This window comes from Cydia strobilella, chromosome 19 (assembly GCF_947568885.1).
Source record: "Cydia strobilella chromosome 19, ilCydStro3.1, whole genome shotgun sequence".
Classification (NCBI taxonomy): Eukaryota; Metazoa; Arthropoda; class Insecta; order Lepidoptera; family Tortricidae; genus Cydia; species Cydia strobilella.
Window position 1 is genome coordinate 1082497 of NC_086059.1, and position 27853 is coordinate 1110349.

At 37.2% G+C, this 27853-nt stretch overlaps 1 protein-coding gene across 1 annotated transcript; it reads left to right on the forward strand.

Annotated features, from left to right (window-relative positions):
* The first annotated feature begins 4465 nt into the window (after window positions 1–4465).
* LOC134750033 (putative fatty acyl-CoA reductase CG5065) lies at window positions 4466–27640 on the forward strand. The gene is made up of 13 exons (XM_063685113.1): window positions 4466–4602; window positions 5260–5468; window positions 6076–6233; window positions 7334–7424; window positions 8531–8676; window positions 9746–9855; window positions 11644–11836; window positions 13798–13854; window positions 23187–23263; window positions 23635–23797; window positions 24972–25122; window positions 25954–26060; window positions 27109–27640. Exons 2-13 carry the CDS (start codon window positions 5277–5279, stop codon window positions 27203–27205), a joined length of 1542 nt encoding a protein of 513 aa, XP_063541183.1. The 5' UTR covers window positions 4466–4602; window positions 5260–5276; the 3' UTR covers window positions 27206–27640.
* Window positions 27641–27853: the final 213 nt, after the last annotated feature.

The window sequence follows — 27853 nt, forward strand, 5'->3', positions numbered from 1 at the left end:
AGTATATTCGCACGGGCCCGCGCCTGGTTATTTTTTTAATAGTAATGGAGACTGATGTGATGTAATATAATAATGTGATGTGCTATATTTACTCATTGATCTATTTTTTAATCGGTTATGTGTAGGTTTAGTCATGGCGGTGTCATTGTATCTATATTTATGTCAAAAAATTAATAGAGTTTTGAATGATTCACGGTTAGTTTCACTAGACTTATATTGACCGGGATATAGACCGTGCGCAAGAATGAGGGTAGACCGAGCGCTGTCTACACAACTTTGACACCCACCCGCTATCTTCAGTCACCCGTGAACATGATGCATGTAACTGCGTCGAAATATCGGGAGCTCACAAATAATACAAAAGGTAATCACGGTCTATATCCCGGTCAATATAAGTCTAGTGAAAAAATTAATATTTTGCTAATTATAAATATATTAAATATATCTATATTCAATGTATATATGTCTGTGTCTCACAGAAGTTTTGTTATTAAAATTCTGCTAATTTTACTTAAACTGTGAATGTAGCAAATTCTGATATACTTATAAAGGTATGGCAACACGCATGTGACAACATTGGAGTTGCAAGCGGCCATAGCTTATGGTATCCGCTTCGTACGCATGTTTGCCACCATATAATAACAATTTTACGTAATTATAATTAATCTTCACTACTCTTATGTTTTTCTAAATATCTGTAAATAGCCATAGATATAGATACAATAAATACCCGATATCTTATAAAACACGCATGTAAGTATATGTAATGTTTATATTTAATATGTTATCGGCGGTTTAAGTTTTCGTCATAGTTATTAATTATTAATAAAATTATTGTTTTTAGCGGAAGCTTTATTTAGCAAGAGGGGCTCAATTCTTCTTAGGAGAAATATCTGTATGTATAAATCTATATCAATCTAATCTCTGCCCGTGACTTTGTCTGGGTAGAAGTATACTTTCAATCCCATTTTCCCTTTTTCGTGGTTAAATAAAAACAAATATTGAAGAGATTTATTTGTTATAACCCTTAAATTCATGATTTTTTATTTTTGGTTGAAAGAAATGTTTTTAATAAATAATGTTTAAGCTTTTTTCTGTTGAATCTGTGAGCTGTCCAATGCTTTGTATACAATTTGGCAACAATATGCATTTAAGGGTTAAGAGTCCGCGCTGAAACATAATAGTCTTGAAATATAAGAGAACCAATACATCTATGACTCCTCTCTTCCCTCCTCACTCTAACCCCCTTATTTATAAAACTTTACGGCCCTGATTTAGTTAATATGTTTTATCCCTTTCTTACAAATACAAAAGTCAAAATGACAGATAAAGACAAACGATTCATAGCTAATTCAGACCAGTAACGGGTTAATGAATAACGCCATATATCTTTTTTATTCTTTTGTCTTCATATCCGCTCTTTTTCTATTTATATTCCTTTTTAATAAAGAGTACAGATACTTCTGCTAAGTTGAGACAGTATCATTAATTATTTTATACGGCTTAGGGCACAAAGTCGTTCTGTCGTTCAAATAAAAAATAAACAGATGTACAATTAGCAAAAGAACATACAGCGATCGCAAATTTTTAAATCTCATATCAGGGGCCTATTGCATAATAAAATACAAGCTAATACTATTAGTGATTTTGTAGGAATAATTATAAAAATCGGCCCCCTGGTCGTATCTTTGGAAAGAACCATTTTGTGTATGACGAAACGAATATTAACACGCTAGGCCGTCTAAGCCAACTCTGCTAAGTATCTCAGTAGTACAAAAGACATCAACGCGTGCATAGTGTGTCGTTTTCAAGCAAAAGGTACCACATTGTCGCTTGCTATAAGGCCGCTCTGACAGGTTTTACGTATAAAGATACAAGCAATTCTCGTCCTTTGGTAAGCGACAATGTGGTACCTTTTGATTGAAAACGTCACATATATGAATAGGTATAGGTGTCTTTTCCACTGGACCGCGGCGCCACGTGATTGGTCTTCATTATAGTTGACTAAACCGTTTCGTAATGAATATTATAGTTGAGTTGGGAGCCCATACATGAAAAGTACCCAATTACAGTTTGGTATACGGAATCTTAATTCAACCGTTACATTCGAGAAAAAAAATATAATCATAGTCATGCCTTATCAGACGTGCTGTCAGTTTCAAATTTCTTTACAAATGTATATTTTGAAATGGTTGGTATAAATCTAAATGATTTGTTACTTATGAAATCTTGCCAGGTTAATCGTTTAGCTATAGCGGCGTTTTCTTATGTTTTAGCTACATATACACTACATTTTATTGTATACAATATTATAGTCACTGCACCAATCTTGTAATTTATCGGAATCTTGCAATTGTAAAAATTTAAGAGAAACTGTGTATAAACTTTCCGTTTCTCTTTTGCGGAATTTGTATTTCATAAAAATAACGTATTTCTTGTAATAAATCGTAAGTACATTTAAATTGAATCCAAGGGCTGCTTATATACTTTATCGTGGCACACACTTTTTTTCATTTTTAAATGTCAAAAATGTCATTTCATTAGTAAAAAAAGTGTAAAATAAAATCGTGCCATGATAAGAATAAAAGTGGTGAAAGGCTTCAATGAAAATATTTTTTTTGTGAAGTGAAACATTGTAAGAAAGTTTATCAACGAAATGGAGGATACAGATTTAGACATTCCGAATCCTTGTGTTTTAACCTTTTGGATGCCAATGACCGATATATACGCACCGTAGGTTCAACGCCAAAGACCGATTAATCGGTCATAGACCACAGAGCGACATAGACCTACGTGCATATGCATAAAGGTCAATTTCAGTTTTGGCACTTCGGTGACGTGGCGTCTGGATGATTGCTTTTGTGTTTGACACGGCGTCGAAAAGGTGAAAACCCTTCAAATAGTACGTAACCCCTGGATTGTATGGAACCCTTAGAAACGCTTGTCTATAGAATAGTGTCAGTTCGATGGTTATGTTCTTGCTGATTGTATAGTACAGTCAGCAACAGAAGTTGCTAAGCGGGCGAGGTGTTCAAAATTACCTGGACACGCTCTTATTCTCTCAACAATAAAGTCGCGTCAAGATCATTTTGGACACCTCGCCTGCTTAGCAACTTCTGCTGCTGATTGTACAGTTTGTACACCGAGCTTGTCTCCTCTCCTGTTATTTAAGTAACCTATCCCTGTGCAATAAAGAATTTCTTATACCTATAATATATTTTTTTTATATTTACCCAAATCCCACACACTTATAGTATGAACTTTCTCAAATGATTTTTACTCGCAAGACTCTAATCTGTTAAACAAAAGCCATTATTTCCTTTATGCGAGCGGTTGGCCATTGCATCTGAGCGCGTGCCATTGTGTCAGCGCGTGCAATGATTTTTACGTCTAACGGAAAAATCATTTGAGAAGATCATAATAGTATGATCAAAGAAGCCGCCGCCGCGGTCAAAGAAGTAATAGATTTTATAATGTAAGTACAGTTAGCATCCAATATATAGTAGCGATCAAAGTGGCCATATTTATCGAAACACGTATTTTGAATAGGCAATAGTTATTTGTGCAACAAGAGAGGAAAGTTGGTTTTTCTTGCGAGTGTTTATTTTGAGTCCCGAGAAAGCGAAAGATTCTATAATTGAATCACGAGCGAAGCGAGTGATTCTAAGGTAGAATCTTGAGCGTAGCGGGGGACTCAAAAACACGAGATGTAAAATAACTTTGCTCTCGTGTTGCACACATAATTTTTCACCTCAGTAGTGAGAACATATTAAAGGTTAAAATGTATTTCGAATTACACAGAGTAAACAGAAAAAAAAAGTATTATAATATGTACGATACGATACGATACGAGACGAGACGAGACCGGACCGGACCGGACCGGACCGTACCGTACCGTAGTATGAAGTTCATAGCCTTCACTAAATTAAAAAGCTACATTGTTTCACTCCCTGGAGTGAGGAAAGTCGCACTTTCCTCACTCCAGGGAGTGACGAAAGTAGGCTTGTTCGAGCTGCTGAGGTGAAAATGAAGTTCCAAAATAACTTTTAATAAAATGCAAATGATTTAACCTCTAGTATTACAAGCGATATTACATTTATATGCATAATTTAATGCTTTTAATTGTTCATGTTTTTTATTCCTACTCACATTTGATGTACCTACCTAAATAATATAGCAAATATGGGGCATTTTCCATGAAAAGGGACCTTATTGTCGACCTTACGCCGCACAGCGTCGCGCGGCATTGTATTTATTTCGGAGCATCGTTTATAATGGCATAAGCCTTTTTATAGAAAATACCACATATAGAGGAAAATAATATTTTAAATCGTCTTGTGACAAAAATATTATTGTAGAGAATCGATATTTGATTTCGCATACTTGCATTATTTTATATTTTTCTATGTGTGGGTATTTTGCGCAATTTAGTTTTGATTTGACGTGATATTTTTTTCAGTCTACCCAGTTCACAAGTGTTGAATGAATGTGGATTTTACAAAATCGTTTCTTATAAGTAATATTATTTGTTTTAAATAATTATTTTTTACGGTATTTCGCGTATTTAAACGATTTCACTGAAGTGGCGGACGATTTTCCATCGTAAGTATTTTTTTAATCTACAGACAAACAATATTGAGTCATGCGGTAGTTATTCTCAAAATTTGCAACCCCTCCATATAATAAGTATGCCTATGCTACCTAACCACGTCAAAACTAGTATTTTAATCTTGTAACAAATTATTTCAGTGATATTAAAATATACCTAAATGATTCACAGTCGAATTTCGATAACTAACTTAATAATTTAGATCCTCTACAGATATACAGGTTGACATTGTTATCTCTGACCAAACTGAGGGGTGAATTTGTATGTCATACTTAACAACTTTTACCTACTATGGGGCCAACCCCGAAATCGCGAAAAACAATAAATCTGCCGTTTCATACATTTCGGTGAATTTCTATTCAATGTTTTCTATAGAACAGCAGATTTTTTTTTTGCGATTTCGGGGTTGGCCCCATAATAAAAGTTGTTCAGCATCACCTACATAATATCCACCCCTCAGAGTATGGTCAGATAACAATTTCACCCTGTATATATCCTCCTAAGTCCCGCCGTCCATAAAAGGACAAAATCAAATTTAATTTTGAACTATAAAACTACAATAAAAGACAGTTTCAAATTAAAAAATGAGAATCTTACTAGATAAAGATATACCTATGTGTCTCACAAAATTTGTATGTAAACTTTTTCAGTTTATTATAAATCCACGATGGCGCCTAGCGTAGCTGGTTACTACGCCAAAAAGAGCATCTTCATCACGGGAGCTACCGGCTTCCTCGGCAAGGTTTTAGTCGAGAAACTTCTAAGATGCTGTCCCGAGTTGGAGGCGATATACTTGCTGATGAGGGATAAGAAGGGGCAGAGCAGTGACCAGAGGCTTAAAGGGTTTCTCAAGTGTTCAGTAAGTTAATGACCCTTTATTGGGCACAATATATCGCAAGGCAAAACGCTTGACACCCATTACTATAGCTAGGAACTCGGTTTAATGGTCTAGTACTTCTTATATTACCTGTATACCTTTTCAATAACTTTTTTAAACTTGAAAATAACATATACCTTAAATATACTTATATTGACCGGGATATAGACCGTGATTACCTTTTGTATTATTTGTGAGCTCCCGATATTTCGACGCAGTTACATGCATCATGTTCACGCCATGCAGTGACACCGTGAGTGTAGTGTGTTTGGACAGACCAACGAGTGTGAACGCGACCGTTGTTAACGTTGAAAGTGAACGCAGCCGACGCGCAAGAACGAGGGTAGACAGAGCGCTGTCTACACAACTTTGACACCCACCCGCTATCTTCAGTCACCCGTGAACATGATGCATGTAACTGCGTCGAAATATCGGGAGCTCACAAATAATACAAAAGGTAATCACGGTCTATATCCCGGTCAATATAAGTCTAGTGAAACTAACCGTGAATCATTTAACTCTAATATACCTTAAATATGTTTTAAACCATCACTATTTTTCATTTATCTCCTTCAATTGTTTCATTTAGGTATTCAACCGTCTTCAAGAAGAGAATCCACAGTGCTTCAGAAAACTACGTCTGGTCCCTGGAGACATATTAGCAGACGGTTTGGGAATATCAGACGATCTCCGCGAGAAACTGAGGAACGAGTGCCAGATCATCTTCCACTGTGCGGCTTGCGTGAGGTGAGAGTTGAAACATGATAATGATAGATGCGATAAATTTGTAAGGCTCACAGTCCTAGCTGTAGTAGGTACCTATTCAGTTCGATAAAAAGTCATGTTCAAATGGAACAGTTGTGCATTTGTTTTGTTTCATTCAATTTAAAAAAAACTCCTTATTGAAATATAAACATACGATGATGCTTTTGACAATTCGCATATATGTTCGCATAAGATAACGAGTTTTTGATTGAAAAGGGTAATATACACGGTGTTTCATGTAACAGGAGCAATAAATTAAACTGGAGGCTGTACGCCTCAAACTGACCAACATTTGTTTAACCACTTTTAAAAATTATGAAATTTTTCATACTAATTAGATATTATTTTCAATGTACGCTACCATCTGTGTCTTTGACGTTGCTTGTCACCCTTTACACATAACAAATTTTGCAATACATTGCGTCTTAGAATAAACTTTAAAGTGTAATGAAAATCAAAACAAGTTATTTTTAAAAGTTGCTGAACAAATGCTGGTCAGTTTGAGGAGTACAGCCTCCAGTTTATTTAATGCTCCTGTTACAGGAAAAACCCGATATAACTCTTAAATTAGAAATAAACCCTACACATTTTAAACATTTTGGAAAAGAGCTGACATTCTTCAAACTGCTGAATCGGTTTTTATTAAACATAGCTAAGAACTGTGAAGCCGATGGTCCTGGGTTCGAATCCCGGTAAGGGCATTTATTTGTGTGATGAGCACAGATATTTGTTCCTGAGTCATGGGTGTTTTCTATGTATTTAAGTATTTATATATTATATATATCGTTGTCTGAGTACCCATAACACAAGCCTCCTTGGGCTTACCGTGGGACTTTAGTCAATCTGTGTAAGAATGTCCTATAATATTTATTTATTTATAACTCCGCAAGGAAACTCGCTTTCACTTAAAAAAATCGCATCGAAATCGGTCCATCCGTTTGAGAGCTACGATGCCACAGGCAGACTATCGTCAAACGTATAACACCCCTCTTTTTTGCGTAGGGGGTTAAATTCAGATTTTGAGGTTAGATTTTCGCTTATCAAGTATGTAGTCTTAATTTAAAATGTATGTTGTGTTGTAGGTTCGATATGCCGATCAAGGATGCTACTGCCCTCAACGTACGTGGGACCCAGCGTGTCTTAGACCTGACAGAGAGCATGACTCAGCTTGAGGTATTGGAGCCATACCTACAGCTTTTCAAACTCCATTTTCAGGGTATGCCGAATACGCCTGACCAGCACTATCTCAAGCCCAAATAATTTATTGCATTTTATGTGTACATAGGTCAGAATATAGGTACAGAAGATTCACTCCCTAACAAAACGCGAACACTACGCGCAAGGCGGCGCAAGCGCGTGCAGGCGTGCGTTCCATAGCGGTGTGCGGCAATTACTATGGCAAAACCTCAAAATTGAGGCGGCCGCAGGTACTTATAGCAACGCGACGAAATCGCGCAGTGAGACACACCGTATAGTCTAAACGTGAACCGTGCGAGGTTATCGCAACACTATGCACTAAATTCGGTATAGGTAGGTTGCCAATGCAAAATAAATATTGTCAAAATTTTCCCTAGGGAGTGCTTTAGTATATATATCAAACTTAACATAAGTATATTATATTATAACTGATACGCAGGGTTCACAGTAATGTGTGCTCATCTCTACCGCGTACTAGCGCAGCGAGATATCAGAACTTGAGGAGCGGGTGTACATAAACGCCATCACCAGGCCTATGGAACTCTCTGCGCGAGCTCGGATTTATACCTACGACTCGCTTCCCGCCGGCGGGACTCAAGCTAGCCAGTTGGTTGCCACACGCGCTCACGCACGTACGTCACCGCGCGCTATGCCAAAGAAATGTCTTCGTCACAAACAAATAACATAGCTTGTAGTGTGAATGGATGCAGAAACAACAAAACAAATAAAAACTATAGTTTTCCTCTTTCGACGGATGAGGAAAAGTAAGTAGACATTCTCAGCCAACTGTTATTATTTTTATGATAGTTACAAGCTACGTAGGTACTATTAAATTGTTTTAAAGATGTAGGTAATGTTTTTACGACACATTTATAGCTAGATATTTACTTAAGACACCTAAGTATTTAAAAGAAGCGTCGGCAACCCTAGCGTTGTGCCGGTGCGCGCGGTGCCGGGAGCGGCGCGTTGAAGGTCACTCCATTGTATTTTTGTGTAGGTATCAAAACGGTAGGTATTTGCGTTTTCTTTGAGAGATAAGTATCTGTTCGTAAGAACTATTACTAACATACTCCCTTCCACAGGTATTCGTGCATGTCTCTACAGCGTACTGCCACTGCGAGCTACCAGAACTTGAGGAGAGGGTGTACGCGACCACTAATAATCCACACGACGTCATGAGATGGATTGAGTGGATGGACGACGAGTCGCTCGCTCATTTGCAACCAAAGTATGTACTAATTAACACTAATAGAAACACTATTTAACTTACCTCAGACCAGAACCCACAACCCACAGACCTCAGACCTCAGAGTAGACCTTAACTCAGTTGCAATAAAAGGTTTATTATATACTCTTATTGTTTAAAGGTCAATGGGGTTGGCAACTGTCAAAGGTTTGCAGAGATGGCGCTATCATAGCTTGCCCCTTTTTCTATGAGATTTGACTTAAAGGGCTGGCATCCAGGGTATTGAAAAAACAAAAATTTGACACAATTCTAGGGATTGACATGGCAAGCTATGCTGGCGCCATCTGCTAAACACTTCGACCGGCCAACCCCATTGAATTCAATCACATAAACTGTCATGATGGTAGCAACTAAATAGGGAATATTACGTGAAACTGCGCAGGGGGCGCCACTACCACAATCTAAGGGTCTATCACAAAACAAGAAAATTGAAATTTCGTTATCTATCTCTGTCACTCTTGCATATTCGAGCGATAAAGAGGCAGATAGCGAAATTTCGGATTCGCGTTTCCCGGTGGGTTCTCTGCAAACAAACCGCCTTGGTGCATCAATGTCATATTTTATTATCTCTGAAAACTTGTCATAAAATTGTTAAAGAAGGCACAGTATGTATAAGTTACTCTATGGTTTACTAAACGGGCTACTGCTACACTCTGGTGGCAGAACATTGCAGTAATATCCCCTATTAAGACAACCTTTGCATCAAGTATATTGCTACTGCAATATGGTTTATAGAGCACCTCAAACTTTTTAAGTACCTACCTCGCGTACCCCTTATCAATTCCTAAAATGACAGCGAATCACATATCGAAAAAAGCTTGGTGTATAACCAGACGACCTGCCTTCAGTACTTTCTACTGTCGCTTGTCGCGAATCCCTTTACGATCGCTGGTGAACCCCTTTGATAAACCCTTTTAGATTAGGCCTACTTATCAGAGAATTAATAATAATGCGTAAGTTTATCTTGCCGTCAGTATAGATCTTTTCATTTCTTCTTTTCATACTTATCTACAATATTTGAATGCATTTTTTTTAAATGTCTTTTTTTCAGACTGATACACCCTCAACCGAATACCTATGCATACACTAAGTCGCTGGCAGAGTCATTGGTTGCGCAGTACGAAGGAAAGTTTCCCATCGTCATAGCGAGGCCCTCTATTGGTGAGTAGCTGGAACTTTTCCAATGTTCTCAATGTGGTTGGCCGGTCGAAATAATTAGCAGATGGCGCCAGCATACCTTGCCCTGTCAATCCCTAGAATTGTGTCAATTTTTTTTTTATGCCCTGAATGCCAGCCCTTTCAGCCAAATCTCATAGAAAAAGGGGCAAGCTATGATGGCGCCATCTCTGCAAACCTTTGACAGTTGCCAACACCATTCTCAACCCTTTCGAGTGCGGCGCGTTAACTTCAACCTTATCGTAATGCACGAAGGTTGATATTGGACTGTAGGGCTTTAGCCACGCGCGTCAGTTGGCGTCTGGCGATCAAAGCGTTAATGTTGAGGCTAGACATACAGTCTGCGCACGAGTTTCTAGGGATTGAAGAAGAGCCTCGATTACATTCCTCCGTGATGCACATCCTGATTTATTTTCAGTCTAAAATCATCGTTTTCACCAAAGATAGATATAACTCCGTAATAGATGGATACAGTCTAAGGAAAAAACGTGCCTGGAAAATCACGAAAATTTGATTCTCGATCAGAGGGCGCCACTAGTTTTGGCCTACACTCGTATAGAGGGCGTTGACGGTTTCGTTTGTTATTTATAATTTTAACGCATATCAGTGAATGAACATGGGTCAAAATCATAAAAATAATTAATGCAAATAAAAAAAATCATTTATCCATATTTAAATACATTTTATCGTATTTTCATAAATATTTATTTTTAGTTTTAAAGTGTGTCGACAGATGGCAGTGAATTTACTGGGGTTACAAAATTTACTATGACAGTACCGCTCTAGTATAAGTTACTCTGTTTTCACTTACACTTCTAAAGTAATAAAGCAGTCGCATTTTGTGAAAGGCACCGGATAGCACAGGGCCTTGTTTTTTCACGCGAATTTCAATTTCGTTTATTTCACATATAAGCTTACAGTAAATAGCAACCACAGCTCTTACACTTACACGGTAAATACAAGTTATACATATGTGGTATTTCCCATAAAAAGGGACCTTATTGTCGATGGCGCTTACGCCATTATAAACGATGCTCCGATATAAATACAATGCCGCGCGACGCTGTGCGGCGTAAGCGCCATCGACAATAAGGTCCCTTTTCATAGAAAATGCCCCATATTTAACAGGTCAGAATGTCAGGTTAAAGTTTCTGATAGAAATCACAAGGAGAAAACACACCAATGCGCAAGGAAGCGTGTGTAAACTCTATTGATTTTGGTGTACTGTAAAGTGTCAATAATATGACGTGTCCAATTCTTCTATGTACGGTCTCTAATGTGTATTTACAATACATCAAAACTTTTAAATTTAAATGAAGGCTGTCTTGTCACTCCTGAACACGTGTCTTATTTTTATTTTTTATTTTTTTATTTATTCAGAAACAAACAGTCATACATAGTTTATGAACTTAGTTTAAAGACAAGAAGATCAGACCTATAGTTTCATAACAAAATAACATATAAATAGGTCCGTGGTTATTAACTACATAAGAGAAAGACTTAGTTTGTATTTTACAATTACTATAAATATACTTAAAATATGTAAATCAATGAATTGATACCTTTGTCAAAATTAAATTGTAAGTGCGTTTGAACAAGATTTAAATTTAGTTATAGATATTTACTATTTAAATGCATCTTATAGGCACTCCCTCTATGTACAACCCCTCTGGTCTTGTAGGTAGGTATATAGGCTGTGGTAATCGCTTACAATCAGGCAATTCGTCTGTTCTTGCCTGCTATATCATAAAAAACATATTTTCCTTTCCTCAGTGGCAGCAGCTCTAAAAGAGCCCGTCCCAGGCTGGGTGGACAGCCTGAACGGCCCCACCGGCCTCCTCGTGGGCGCCGGTAAGGGCGCCATCCGGACCATATTCACGAAAGAGGCGCTCACGTGCGACATCATTCCGGTGGACTTTGTGGTGAACGGGTGTATACTGGCCGCGTTTAACACGGGGACCAATAAGTGAGTGTCTACAGTCCATTACACTACAGCTACGAAATAGTTATTTGTTATACAAGGGTGCAAAGTTGTATTTTACCCGCGAGTGTTTCAACACACGAGAAGTAAAATACATTTGCACCCGTGTGTAACACAAAACTTTTCACCTCACTATAGCGAGGAAAGTGCAACATCCACAGACGTTAGATCATCGTCATCACTGGAATCACTAATTTTTTTACGAAATTATAACAGAAAACTCTGTAAGTTGTGTATTTTTACCCGAGAAGTTTTTAAGTAAAAAAAATTGTTGACAATGTTGACATTTCTGACGTATGAAATGTCAACGATGCGTTTTGAAATTGCATCGACTCAACTTGTGCGTTCAGAATAATATTTAACATCATTATAAATAACAAACGTTTCTTATGGAATTTTAAGGTTTATGACTTAAAATCATTAAATAAAGCTAAATTTGGTATTTTTTATTAGACTCTCAAACCATTTATTTAATGATAATTAATATCGAACGAACCATTACCATGAGCGTTTTACGTTTTGTTATCTGTCAAGCTACACACGCTCCATCCAAGGTCAAATTACTTTCCCCACTAGTGGATAAAACGCGTTTTTCCCCGCTTGTTTTGAAGGATAAAAGACAACTTTCCGAGCTAGTGAGGGGAAAATTTATTTTTCACCTCAGCAGCTCGAACAAGCCTTCTTTCGTCACTCCCTGGAGTGAGGAAGGTGCGACTTTCCTCACTTTTTTTTTCTCTGTATTATTCTGTGTAATTCGAAATACATTTTAACCTCTTAATATGTTCTCACTACTGAGGTAAAAAATTATGTGTGCAACACGAGAGCAGTTGTTTTACATCTCGTGTTTTTGAGTCCCTCGCTACGCTCAAGATTCTAACTTAGAATCTTTCGTTTTCTCGGGACTCAAAATAAACACTCGCAAGAAAAACCAACTTTCCTCTCTTGTTGCACAAATAACTATTTCTCAAACTTGCAGTAAAAATAATTTCAAATTAGTGCCGGAAATACCGTAGTATCCGGTGCCATGACTGAAGATTATGTAGGTACAGGAATTTCATACAGCCTTACACACCTAAGCTCAACCTATGGTCAACGACACCTTCTCGTAACTCATGAGACCCTGGTACTTGTCGCGACAGTCGATCCGATCGAGTCAAGTCGGATCGGTTCGACAGTGTCGCGAAGATTTAAATAAGATATTGTCTATGGTTTAACATTTCGATGAGACAAAAGTTTTCATATTTGGGGAATAACAGCCATTCTCTCATTAGAAGAAGTAGAAGATAGATCTAATAATGTGATCTGATATAATGTGTGCTATCAAGTGTTATTATCAAGAAGCCAAGAAAGGCGACGCGCAGAGTCGGTGACCACATGGGCTGGTTTACCTGAAAGCTAAGTGTTTACTGCTTTGTATCTATTGTCTTATACTATTGTACAATTATCTTGATTTATAATTTAAAGGCCATCTTACTGGTTGCCACGCGGCAATCCGTGGATCCAGTAAGTTTGTACCTATGAGTTCACGATGAAGGTCGTGGAAGTTCTTTGGAGCCCATCTTAGGTAAGGCGGACTAGGTAATTTATAGATTATGTAGGAGAGAGGTGGCTTTGGCTGCTAGGTTCTCCTTTATCCTGTGCAGGAGTGCAGAGATGACTACGGTCGCTTGGTATTCCTTTATCAGCACGTATTATGCATGTACTGAGTACACCCTTTGCGAAGGGCGGGTACATTGGTAGCCGATATAACCTACATCCGGTCGGGTAAGATGGTTCTCATATATGTTATAGTAACGAATAGATATTATGTAACTCTTATTTATGATTGATGGAAGATGCCATCATCCTTAGAAACATATAGACATAAAAGATAGAGGTTTAAACTCTCATACTTAGTGGTAGACACTTAGTGATGAGTCATTTCATATAAACCCTTTTAACCACAGATGGTGCATAAGGCAGATGAGCGAAGCAGATTATCAAGACTACAACTGGACTGTGAGGTAGGACTAACCATTCCTCAACCCTCACGTACAATACCATTTATTTCTATTGTCGCGGCGTTCTGGACTATTATGGTAGTCTAGTATATTTGCTTGTCTATAGTGTTCATTATGAGAGCGTCGCGACAAAATGGTGAAGTGTGCTGAGATTTAGGATTGATTGGATCCTTGGACCTTTCCAGTACCATTTGTGGTTTATAAACTTTATGAGAGATGACGGACAGATTTTCTAACTACTTTACAGTTGTGCGTCGCAAAGTTGCTTGAGTTTCAAGTCTGTTAATACTAATAAACAAGTGTAGATACTTGTAGTATAGTGTAACATTGAGTTAATTCATTATTGATACTCATTGACTATGTAATTTAATCTCATTTGGCTGGAAGTGCTAAAAGTCAATACCTAGTAAATTTGTAAAGTCTAATATTTGAATGCTTGTTTCAATATAATTTGTTTGAAATATTAGTTTAGGGATGAGGCATTAATCGCTGCATCTTTCAGTCTGCGGCCGAGGCTGTTTGGTGTTGTTATCATTGCTTCATGGGTTAGATAGTTCACGAGTAGCTTCGGGGAGGCTATTACAAGTAGTGACATTCAAAAGTTAAATGAATTTTTGTTGTTAAGTCAATTGCTTGATCTAAATTAATAAGTAATGAAACTTAAGTACTAAATGATCAGTTTCTAAATTGCCTTAAAGTTCACTTGCTATGGCACTTATTACTGAGTGACTGACAAAAAAGCTATGTTATGAACCCCGACAGACACTGATAGTGAAGAAATTGTCTAGAGCGACATAAGATTCACAAATTAACTAATGAGGTATGACTCAAAACGGATTGAAATTTTACATACCTACAGATGTACCCTATTAAATTCTGTTGAAAATAATATGATAGTCAAAATACTTCTTGATAAATTAGAAAGTAGATATTCACATCATGCTATGCTATGCATACCTACATGTACTGATTGTTAGTGTCAAATAAATCAATTGATTTTATTTCTCTTGTCCCAGGTGTACCTAACTTTCTAAGGAGAGTCAAACTTGACTTATTACAGTGGACAGAGATAAATCAAAGTATCAGAGAAGCACACTAGATAAATTTAATTTCAATGATATATGAGATAGTAATGTCAAGTCATTAAGATACCTACATGATTGTAGTAATTGGACAGTAACATTTAAATGAAAATGCTACCTGAGAAGTGGGCCTAGATTTGTTTTTTATTGCGCTTTAGTATTGTTGTAAGCCGTTAACGGCACAAATGTGTCCGTACATAAGGATGGTTACCTACTAACTAACTAGTTGAGCTAACTACTTTATTACCGAAGTAGACAAAACATTTTAGTACTTGTTGAAATTACATGCTGACAGTAAGTAAGTCAAGATTATTCTATTCTATGTGTCACAACACGCTTGAGTATCTCATCTTCTTTCCTGATTCTTGAGTTCAAAGTAGTCCTTTGATTTCAGCTTGACTGTAGGCGGATAAACTATATAGTACATAACTTACCTTGATATACCTGCAAAACTATAAATTCAGTTAATTTATTTACTATAAATTCAGTTAAATTATAGAGTTGAGCATCAGGAGTTTCAAGAAACACTCAAGTGTTAAACATACGTATTTTGCTGACCATACATGGTCTATGGTACATAGTACCTACAGTATTAAGTAAAGAAATAAATATTCTTGATTGTACACATAAAGCGAAGGAAAATGTACATTAAATGAAATACCTACCTACAAGTAGTCAAAGGTATACAGATTTACCGCAGTATGTAATAGATAAACGTAGCGCCTAGCTTGTTCAGTTCGTTCTAAAATATTTACATGTAGCAAGGATATTCAACCTTTATAATTTTCCTTGTGGGCCCCTAGAGTTGGTATATGTTGGTCAGAGTATAATAACTAGAATGTAATATAAAGTTGCTAAGGGGAATTGTACCTTAAGAAAGTAAGTAAGGTGACCCAGGGAATAACACTCTTGAATTCCCTATGTACTTTTCTTTGGACAGCTAAGTCGTACTTTGCTGTGATTGTAGTGAATAATAAGATAAGCATTTAAAAATTGTTACTGCATTCTAAATTCTCACAATGTTTATAGAAAGGGGTAAGACCATATTCTAATGTGACAAAGCAATATGCTGCACTGAGTAGCTAAATACAAAAAATAACAAAGCTATCAGTTGTTAGCGTGCTTGTCGATACAGTGTCTTAAGAAATTTTCACTTGTGAAGTTGAGTAAAGCCTGAATTCGACTTGGGTTATGTTGAAATAGAATGTTGACCCATATTCTTACACTTTGTTTTAAAGTATTGAGTAAAAAATGCATTATTGGACAAATTATCCATTTATATACAGTTTCAAATTTCTAGAGTCGTTGCCTACACTTAATGCTTGCAGGAAATTTTGTAAAGCATTGTGTATTCTTATCTAATAGTAATTAACAAATAATACCTACAATTATTATCAGAAGGTATACATACCTTAACCATAAATAGAATGCTATTTAAAGAATAAAGGGCTGACGGATGTTTATATACGGAATGACAATTTTATTTGACACCAGTCTGGTGTTCCAGTATATTTCTTTAATTCAGCATGATGTAAAGAATGAAAGGTGATATTCGAAGGTACAAATGAAACAAAAACATAGTCATGAAAATATAGTTTAATATTCAATATTACAGTAATGTTGTGAAAAGAAATTGTTCTGTTAACATTTTGTTTTGAGTGTCTATAGCAGAATATGCAATTAAATTTGGAAGAACAATTTTGTTGATAAAGTGATTATTTAAACTTTAAATAGTCACTTTAAATTTTAAAGTTTTGACGTTTGTCCAAGGTACAAAAGGTATCACGTACTACGTTTGCACACGGATGGTAGCCTGTTCGAGAAAGGGGCTTGTATCGCGTATTGTTTGAACAACAGATCAATCATTTGAGTGCGTTTAGATCTGAGGTCGATTTGAGAGGAGTTTCTGTTGTTCCCTAAGTAACACAGCTAATTGCACGTATGATTCATCCACTGGTTTTATATGCAGTTAAGGAAATTTAGCACAAAGGTCACTGCTAGAACATCATACACACATGTCCCATAAGTACGTAACGTACACCTTTAGTATATCATTCTTAGTTTTAAAGGGCTAAGAAAGATTGGAATCAACCGAGCCGCCGGAGGTCAATGACATCTTGACATGGACATAGACTGACAATCTTGACATTTGTCAAATTTACTTCGCGCTATTTTCGCCCGCGAATATGTCAACTTGAGGTTCGTTTGAGTAACCGTTTTTGACGCTTGAATAAAAATTGCGATTGTTGATAAAATGAAACTCTCGTTTATTTGTGGATACTACGGGGAATAATTGTTTTGTTATCGTCGTCGGCCGTTAGGGCTTTGCTTGAAAATTAAAGGTATTATTTTCTAGTCCGGTCAAAATAGTTGTTGTATAAAGGAAAGTATTATACACAAGTTGTAATAAGTCCGGTGTATAGTTGAAAATTTAAATTCTAAAAATTTATTACTTTTTATTAATTTGCTGTTGGCAAAGGACCTGAACATTAGCGATTCGAATTTTGTTTTTATTAGTTTTTAGAAGTCTCGCCCCGCGCCCGTGACATGAAATGTTACAAAAGGACTTCAATTCAAATAAGTATGGATATATGTTTTCCTAATTCCTACGATTAATTGAATAATTGGAAATTTTAGTCTCTTGAGTCGTTAGACATATGCAAGAAATTATTCGGGACACCGAATATTATGCCTTCGTATAGCGCTCAAAGGAGCATGGGCGTATAAGCTCAATAAGCTCTTATGAGCATGATGACATGAAAGATATGAAAATAATTCCTAATTTTACAAGTCACTAAACGCAAATGCTTGTGACAAACCTTAAAATTTGTAATTGGTCAAGTTAAGTTTAATTGTGTAGAGTATGTAAGAATACTTCCGTGGGAAGAATGAGAATTAGTAATAAATTTCGTAAAATAACCGACAAGTTTAGCATTATACATGAACTTATAATGTAATGAATTTAAATTGTAACTAGTTGCTTGTTACAGTTGGTTGTTTGAAAGTGATATATTAGTATCATATTAATAACAGAAGATTAGTTCTTCACTATGTTTTCTTTATGATATAGAGAGCATATATATATATATATATATACCTAATAAATTTAAATTTTACCTTATAGGTATAAATAAATACATGCCTACTTAGTAATTCTTGAGTCAGAAGTAAGGAAGTTGAAAGTGAAATGACTATAGTGTACCTAACCGTAATAATTAGGTAACTATTCATTCTTGCATAGCTCAAACTGTAAGCTGATGACAAATTAGTATAATTGTGATAAATTAGTTTATGCGTAGCGTACTTTGCTACAAGCAAAGGCAAGTCAGCAGAGGTAGAAACCTTCAGCGTGTTTCTATTATTTGAGATCATCATCATCATACAACTAACTAAAATTTTATCCTGATATGAAATTTGTTGAATAGAGAGTTGGCCTAAAATCTAGAAGTTAGATGTTTTGCTGAGCATGTAAAAAAGACACAAATTTGAAAGTAGAAAAAATAAATAAAATAAGAATGGAAAATGTTCCTTCTGCCTAAATATTCAGATTGATTACTTCAGTAAAGTTAGCTCCCGGATGGATTTTAGCTCCTTGCCACAGGTAGCAACCTGTGGCAGGGAGATCATGTTCATCCGTTTTATTAGTTACTTGGATAATGAGAATAAGTTGATAAATTTAAGTAACTATGTATTGAGTAAAAATTTGAATTTAAAAGAGTCTTTAGAGAATTAATGAGAAATTTGACTTAGAGATGAAATGAAATGAAAAGAAAAATCATTATCTGGTTGAAACTTACTTACTAGCCAGTGATATTTAGTAATCAATCGCAATAGAATCAATGGCAACAACTTAAATGATGTTAAATATACTATACTGTTTAGACTCACTTGTTTTAGTCACTCGTGCGACATGTTTCGGAGAGCATAAGTTTCGTTTCTCAAGCACTAACAGTGCAAGCAGCGTTCACGACGGCTGTGTATCGCGTACCTACCGTAAAATTTATTTGATGTTAATATGTCTCACGACAGATTAAATTCGATTAAGTGATGTTATTCAGAACGAATGTAGTCGAAGAAATAAGCTATAGTATATACAGATTCAGAATGAATGAAGTCGAAGAATTAAGCTATAGTATATTCAGATTCAGAACGAATGTATTCGAAGAACAAAGCTATAGTATATTGTGGTTTTAAAGTTCCAGAAGGGAAAGATGTCCTCTTGAAGATTACTAGCGATTCATAGAAAAATATGTTGAATTATTGAGCCTTTGTAAGACAGAGGGAATATATTTCTCCCATGATTGAGAACTTTGTTTCAAAGTGATAGAGTTCAATTTTGCATAATTTCTGACATCCTTATGCCTTATGAAGGATCAATATGATGATGAAAGAAACGGAAGATGTGATTCTTATTAGTTATGTTACGGTCTTAGATACCTATAGTATTTCTATTAGAATGGGTTCCGTAACAAGAGCGGTGCGAGCCGCGAAATTGAGGAAATAGCAATTCACCTAGTATTAAGTGCAATAACTTGTTGACCAATTCATATTTATTGCTTATAAACTTTCTTGAATTGCCGTTTACATCCTATGTATTTACATCTCAGATGCACGTGAGGTTTCTCGTCATATAGTTTGAAAAGGAGATACCTATGTTATAATAGCTACGTTGACATACGGAAGCGTTTCACATCGATTGATTGAAACGAATCAAGAGTTCACATTTTGGCCGTTTGGGTTATAAACGCCGCGCTTTGATGATATATTTGTTATGTAACAATATAATGTGTTACAACAAGAACTTTAGCAAAATAGAGTTTGCAAAGTAGATGAATATTATTGAATATACAATATATATGTCATTAAAGTTCTTAACTTCAGACACGTTGGTTAACACGTTGGTTAACAGTAATGGATTACAATGATATAGTTTGCCTTTATGTGTAGAGAACGATAATATATTCAGTAAACAAATTAAGAGAATTTGTGCAGACATTATATGACGTAATTGAAATTGAATATGAAATTTGCATACAACTTCGGGAGTAACGATTATAAAAATGAATTAATATTGGAGATCGTTACAAGTAAATTAAAGTTTGATGTACCTATCAAGGAAACTCTCGTAACCAAATTAGATTTTGAAATAGTAATTTAATTGAATTATTATATATATGCTTACAGGCAAATGATGTTGCCACAGAATAACATAACGGGTTTTTTAGTCTCGTGGGTAAGAGTAAGCGATGTTTATACTATGTGAAACAGTTATTTTAGACTACATGTTAAAACTACATTGGAATCGCTATATTAAGCACTGAATTAATGGCACAATTAAGAACAACAGTAATTACGTAGGTAATCGACAATTAAGATGTATGGTTCTGAGCCATTTTAAGTTTCGCTTTGGCTATTAATCTAACTTATTTGTGCTTTTACTTGAGTATGAGGACCCACGCCCTTCTCGCGCTGGAGAGGAGGCCTGTGCCCAGCAGTGGGACATTATGTGGGCTAAATATTTTAGTAATACGTAGTTGTTATTATACAAGTAATTAAAACGAAGTCTTGAGTTACTTTCGATCAAAAGCGATCTGTGCCAGAATTTAAATGAGTTTGTCATGTACATGTGTATGTACTTATATGAAGTGCCTAAGGGCAGTATTTACGTCTAATATAAAATATACTCTTGGAGATAAAACTCATAAATATGATACTTACATCTAGGTGTTCAAATAACACTTTATGAGTAGTCTTGTTAGTATACAGACTGTCAGATATTTTCGTTATTAATGTTAAACGATTACGACTTGAAAGTGCACTTACTTGCCTTCTTCCTTTTATTGGGGAGGGCTGCCAAGCAGGACAAGTCCATATAGTAACGAATGAGGTTGACAGACCAAGACAGACAGCAGGAAAGACAGAAGACAGATTCCTGCAGCTACTGCTAGATTTAGCAGCAGCTACTTTGTTGTGACATCGTGTAAGGCCCGCTGTGGCATCAATGTTTTTACTCACGCATGAGGCGGTGAAAGTAAAATCTGTACCTATCGTGTAAGGCCCGCTATGGCATCGATGGTTTTATTCACGCATGAGGCGGTGAATGCAATTTCTGTATCGTGTAAGGCTCGCTGTGGCATCGATGTTTGTATTAATGGGTGTAAGACCCGTAAGATATCCGAGTACGATTGTAATCAAGTAAGACCCACAGTGACAGTGTGGGTTCGTATCAGAGTATAAAGCCAAGGGTGGATTTAGAATATAGTCTAGATTCATAATATTAACAAATGAGATAACAGTGACGTTCTAACAGGGTTAGAAGTACAATACAGAGTTATTATTTGGATAAATAGAGATGAATACGACTTTTATGTGCATAATAAATTAATAACATATAATTATTCAATTTCAAGACTAAGAAAAGGAAACTGAGTTTGCTTAAGTTGTTAGCAACATTAAACTTAGAGGATGATATGGTGGTTATCCTGGTAATGATGAGTGTTTATAATAATCATACATATTAGAAGAGGTCGCGATTTAATTCCTTGAGCGAATATCTGAGAGATTTAAATTGACAGACGAAACGACTATTAGTTAGTTAATGAAGGACTGACTTTAATCAGAGTTGTTCGTAGTACAATGTCAGATAGTTCAGATACCAAAGTTGGGTATTTGTTCTAGGAAAGTATTAATTGAATTAGAGTACCCACATTTTTAAGTATTTTTACGGAATATGTAAGTAAGTAAATAAGCATACTTAATAAAGTTGACTGAGACTTTTTATCCCAACTTTACTACACTTAAAGGAAGCTACAAGTAAATGGAAACTTGATGACGATAAAGTTAAGGTCAGTTAAAGAGGAAAGATCCTAGACCTTAAGACAATAGATAGAGAGAAAGAACGTAATCAAACTTGAATATCTATCTATAAATCGTCATTTTTCCTGTCTAGTCGGCAGTGTCGCGACAGTCGATCCGATCGAGTCAAGTCGGATCGGTTCGACAGTGTCGCGAAGATTTAAATAAGATATTGTCTATGGTTTAACATTTCGATGAGACAAAAGTTTTCATATTTGGGGAATAACAGCCATTCTCTCATTAGAAGAAGTAGAAGATAGATCTAATAATGTGATCTGATATAATGTGTGCTATCAAGTGTTATTATCAAGAAGCCAAGAAAGGCGACGCGCAGAGTCGGTGACCACATGGGCTGGTTTACCTGAAAGCTAAGTGTTTACTGCTTTGTATCTATTGTCTTATACTATTGTACAATTATCTTGATTTATAATTTAAAGGCCATCTTACTGGTTGCCACGCGGCAATCCGTGGATCCAGTAAGTTTGTACCTATGAGTTCACGATGAAGGTCGTGGAAGTTCTTTGGAGCCCATCTTAGGTAAGGCGGACTAGGTAATTTATAGATTATGTAGGAGAGAGGTGGCTTTGGCTGCTAGGTTCTCCTTTATCCTGTGCAGGAGTGCAGAGATGACTACGGTCGCTTGGTATTCCTTTATCAGCACGTATTATGCATGTACTGAGTACACCCTTTGCGAAGGGCGGGTACATTGGTAGCCGATATAACCTACATCCGGTCGGGTAAGATGGTTCTCATATATGTTATAGTAACGAATAGATATTATGTAACTCTTATTTATGATTGATGGAAGATGCCATCATCCTTAGAAACATATAGACATAAAAGATAGAGGTTTAAACTCTCATACTTAGTGGTAGACACTTAGTGATGAGTCATTTCATATAAACCCTTTTAACCACAGATGGTGCATAAGGCAGATGAGCGAAGCAGATTATCAAGACTACAACTGGACTGTGAGGTAGGACTAACCATTCCTCAACCCTCACGTACAATACCATTTATTTCTATTGTCGCGGCGTTCTGGACTATTATGGTAGTCTAGTATATTTGCTTGTCTATAGTGTTCATTATGAGAGCGTCGCGACAGTACTTGCTCAAGCTAAATTCAATTTTAGACAGTTTTTTCTCGATTTTGGCCATTGTGGCCTATGGGATATTTCATTGCAAGTTTGATAAAAGCACTACAATTCTCGGACGAGAAACGGGGTTGCCGGCCGCGTATCCCTATCCGGCCTAGCTACGCTCGGCCGTCTATATCTATATCTACTTGTCCTGGAACTCTTCGTTTCCCGGCCTCTATAGTAATGTACTAATATATCTCTATAATCAAACTTTCGAGAATGAAATCCATATAGCTACAACTAAGAATTTGTTTTACAGGCCAAAAGAAATTCAGGTGGTGAATTTGACGGTATCGAGAAGAAACCCAGTGACCGTGGGAGAATTGATCGATATGGGTAAGAATAAGAACTTGAACCTCATGCCGATGCAGAACAGTGAGGCAGAATAGTATGACAGGGCAGAGTAAAAAAAAGGAAGTTCAAACTTAGGTCAATCAACGAATACTTGACAAACGGCCAGTGCCAGCCGTTTATTTTTATGATGTCGCTAATACCGACATCTCACATCAATCGGGTACTACAGTCCTGCTCAACCCCACACTGCACTATACATATATTGTCGCGCTCCCATTCGGCTTGCCGGGCTAGCACGATTGGCGCGACAGTGTCCTCTTTTATTAACATAGTTATGTCTATCTCGCCGCGATATACTGTCGCGCCAATCATGTGCTAGGCCTACAGAGCGTTCAAATATTAACGTCTACCAGGCCGCGTCCACGTGCAAGAGTTTCCCTTCTCCCGATGCCTGTGGTACCCCGGCGGCTCGCAGAAGACCTCACGTCTCCATCATCAGATCGCGCTGCTGTCCACACACCTGCTACCAGCTTACTTGCTGGATCTGATGCTGTTGCTGCTGGGACAGAAGACTTTGTATGTATCTTCAACTTTTACGTTATGCGTGGTGGAGCAGGTATTTAGTCGGGTCTCTATTGTTTGACATAATTATTGAAAGTCATAATGTAATGATTGTCATATTATCATTAGTCATAATTTGGTTTTTCTCAGAAACGCGTAACTTTTCAGGATTGCCATAAAACAAACCTAACCTAACCTATTTCATTTATTTATTTGCGTCATCCATAGGATAAGCTATCTATAGGATAACCTGAGGAAAATCCTGAAAAGTTAACAGTTTCAGAATTATGACATGATAATATGACAATCATTATGTTTATTATGTTTTAATTATGGATCAATTTGGATTAAATGATTTTATTTATTTATTTATTACATTAATGACTTTCAATAATTATGTCAAACAGAGGGACCCCATTTAGTCTCCTTGTCACGCCATTTTTTTATCGATGCAAAATATATATTTCTTTCTTTCCATTTATTAAGCGTCCCAATAACCCTAGTTTAGGCTTAGGTCTAGTTGCAATAAGGCGTTTTCGTATAACCGAATACATGTGGCTCAGGCTCCCTAACTAAGTCACGTCTAATGCCGGGATAGCGGTAGGAAGATAATGAATCTTTCTTTATTACGGTACCATCGGCCACACTGTCAAAGTGTTAACTGGACATCGGTCGTGGACTTTATGCCCTTTATAGTCAGGAGTGTTGCTGTCTGTGCCTACCAATCTATTTCTATAGCCCGCTCCAGACTAAAGCTTGGCAAAAAGAGTAGAAAATAATAGGGGCGGCACTGTCTATGTAAAACGTCTTGCTTATCGTCGCTATACTTACTCAACCTCATATCTGCAACAATCATTTGATGGAAATGTCGCTTTTCTTTAATTCGGAATACGGGTGTTTGTCATCAAATGAGTGTTGCAGATACGAAGTTGAGTAAGTATAGCGGCGATATGGCAACTATCGAGTCACTTTGACGGCTCTTTTGTATGAAAACAGTAAATGTTGCCATGATAAAAAAATTAGTTCCATTTATACTCTTTTTTTGCCAAGCTGTACGCGGCGCGAAGCCGCAAACGCGAGTGTGGAGTCGATTTCGCTGATTAGCGAACTAGACTCCACACTCGCGTTCGCGGCTTCGCGCCGCGATTCGCGCACGAGTGTGGAGGGCCCTTATTGATTGTTGTTGTAGTATGGTGAAGATGCAGCAGCGCATCAGCGCCGGACTGCAAACATTTCAATACTACTGGCTGAATGAGTGGCACTTCCATAATGAGAACTTCCTCGCGCTGCGGAAACACATCTCCAAAGAGGACGACGGCACTTTCTACACCGATATCAAGGTTACCTTACATTTAAGCTGGATATCACATTTCCTTTTGAATTGCCATCTCTTATTTCCGCAGAATGATTCTCTTACCATTAGTCCATTAATTGCGTGGGGCATTTTTTGTATCCCCCTGAAAACCTCACGTAATTAATGGACGCCCCCTTAGTTGTATCCCCTTGAATGCAGTTGGCAGTTGCAAAACCGGCCAGGTATTCTTGGCTGTGATAAATTGATAATGCATCATATTTCACTGAAAACTTAGCGTGGATCATAGACACATTATATACAAGTAGTTATAGACGCGCCACCGAGCGACCGCGGGGGTGAGAGAAAGAATGTTCATATAAAATGTACGCAATTTATCCGGTTTGCATGTCCAATGTCTTTTCTCTTTTCCTCTTATTTTCGGTATTTCGCCATCGCCTCCTTGCTATGATTCCATAACCTGACCATGAATAAATGCCCGGTCGGTGATAAAGACAAAGCACTATTTTCTCTTTCCTCTTATAGGAATCGCAATACTATCTATCTATATCAAAGAGTGTCAGGCCCTTGGCGTGGATGGACTCTCCTTTCTGTCTAAATGTTAATGGAAGATCAACATTTCGCACCTCCATTTCCCAATTCGCACGTCGCTCCGAAGTTTGAGCGAGACAACGCTATGCGCGTATTATAGCGACATCCCGCTCGGAGCGATGTGCGAATCGGACGCAGTGTGCCATGCCCTTTGCCGTCTTTTTTAGAGACGGGAACCAGGTGGCCGGCCTTTCTAAAATGGTTATAAATGTGTAATCTGTTCTATAATACCTACTCCGAAACCAATAAGTTTCTATGTTCTTGTTAGATGGTTAACTGGAACTCTTATATCCGTGACTACATTTTCGGCGCCCGCACGTACTGCTGCAAGGAGCACCCTGCCACTCTACCACAAGCCAGGATACTGCAAAAAAGGTAATAATTGCCACACGTATATCTGCCTAGTTTATATAATTGGTCAAGCAAATCTTGCCAGTAGAAAAAGGCGACAAATTTAAAAAATTAAGGCGTGAAGGGTTATCGTCCCATAGAAAATTTGAATTTCGCGCCTTTTTCTACTGACAAGATTTGCTTGACCCACTATATAGTTAAACACCCACCCAGTGTTGCCAACTCAGAATTATGGTATATATTATAGTTGGTCAAACCATAAATAAATTGTCAGTAAATAAGGACAAAAAAAACTATACTAATCCTTTTCTTTTGGATGCTAGTACTAGTGTAAGACAAAGTATGATTCTCTGTCTTTGTTTGAAATGAGACAGTCTTTTGACAAACTATAGTGTTTTTACCGTTTTTGTTATGTCTGCTGTCCGTACTTTCAGCTTTAAATAATAGTTCCTAGTCTCTCCGGTGGCGCTAGTTAGGCTCTGGGACATGAGTATAACTTGAACCAACAAATAACCCGACCAAATTACTTAGGTTGTTTTTAGTAGTATTTCGGTGTATGGTGGCGCCGCCGCCTAATTACTGTTTTTTGATGCGACACTTTTCATACATAGAGATTTGGCTCCTTTATATAGTCTCCATGACCTGTATGATGATTTTTTTTGCCATGTTCTAGCAATATGTAGGTAAGTATGTAAAAAAGTTGCCAGATGATATGGGTGATCTATATGACCTAAATTTTGAACTGAGTTGCGTTGGCAACCCCGCCTAATAAACCTAGGAACTGCCAAGTTAGATCGCAACAACTAATCACTTTGTCGACAGTGTATATCTAACATGGCACCCTTTCTGACACTAGGTAGTATTTGGGTGACTTCACTTTTAGTGCCTCATTTATAGGGCCCTCCACACCCATTCGCGTATCGCGGCGCGAACGAGAGTGTGGAGTCGATTTCGATGATTAGCGAACTAGACCACACTCACGGTCGCGGCTTCACGCCGCGTTTCGCGCATGGGTGTGGAGGGCCCTTTAGACATAACGAAGAAATAAAAAATAATCAAAAACTTGTTTCAGATTGTACTACCTGGACTGGGCCGCCAAGATCATCATCTACTCGCTGTGCGCATATTTCTTATTCTACTTTATCAGAATATTTTTATCTGTCATGTGAAGATTGTTATTCTATCAGTCTGTAAGTGGTGTCATTATACATAACATTATAATGCCGACTGTACACTCTTGGCCGAGACCTGTTGCCGAGTCTCGGCACCGCTCCGATCCAATCGGAGAAGCTTGAGACGAGACGAGAAGAGAGCATCATGTACACTCTCGTTCTCGGTCTGTCTCGTCGAGTGTACAGCCGGCATAATATATTCGCCGGCAATTCGCGACGACGTGATGCGTCTTCGCATGTTATATCTATCTTCAAATACCCCGGCCACACACTCGACGAGTGGTATTTAAAGTATGCAGGGCCACACTACGTCTCTGCCTACTTCCCATGCCACTCGTCGAGTATGTGGCCAGGATAAAAGGGTTTTTAGTGAATATTTATAATTATTTAATTTATTTATTTGATGTTATTAATATCATAATAAACACTCATGTTTTAGCAAGTTTTTCTTTTTCTGTACCCATTGCGTACTCCACGTTCACTTCACAGTACCTAAAGTAAGGACGCTGCACGAACAATTTCGTATATCAACCCGCCTGTTCCTATCTCTATCGCACGCGTATAATTAATATAATTATATTGCTGTTGTTATGGATGGTATAGAAAGGATGCCAATCTCTTATGGCAGAATTGTTGCAAAAGTGA

What these genes read in the sequence shown, in the direction of transcription:
- LOC134750033 (XM_063685113.1), top strand. Translation starts at nt 5,277, where the DNA reads ATGGCGCCTAGCGTAGCTGGTTACTACGCCAAAAAGAGCATCTTCATC. An exon ending in TTTAACACGGGGACCAATAA is followed by an intron (nt 11,837 to 13,797) that starts GTGAGTGTCTAC and finishes TTTTAACCACAG; the next exon opens with ATGGTGCATAAGGCAGATGA. An exon ending in CTGCTGGGACAGAAGACTTT is followed by an intron (nt 23,798 to 24,971) that starts GTATGTATCTTC and finishes TTGTTGTTGTAG; the next exon opens with TATGGTGAAGATGCAGCAGC.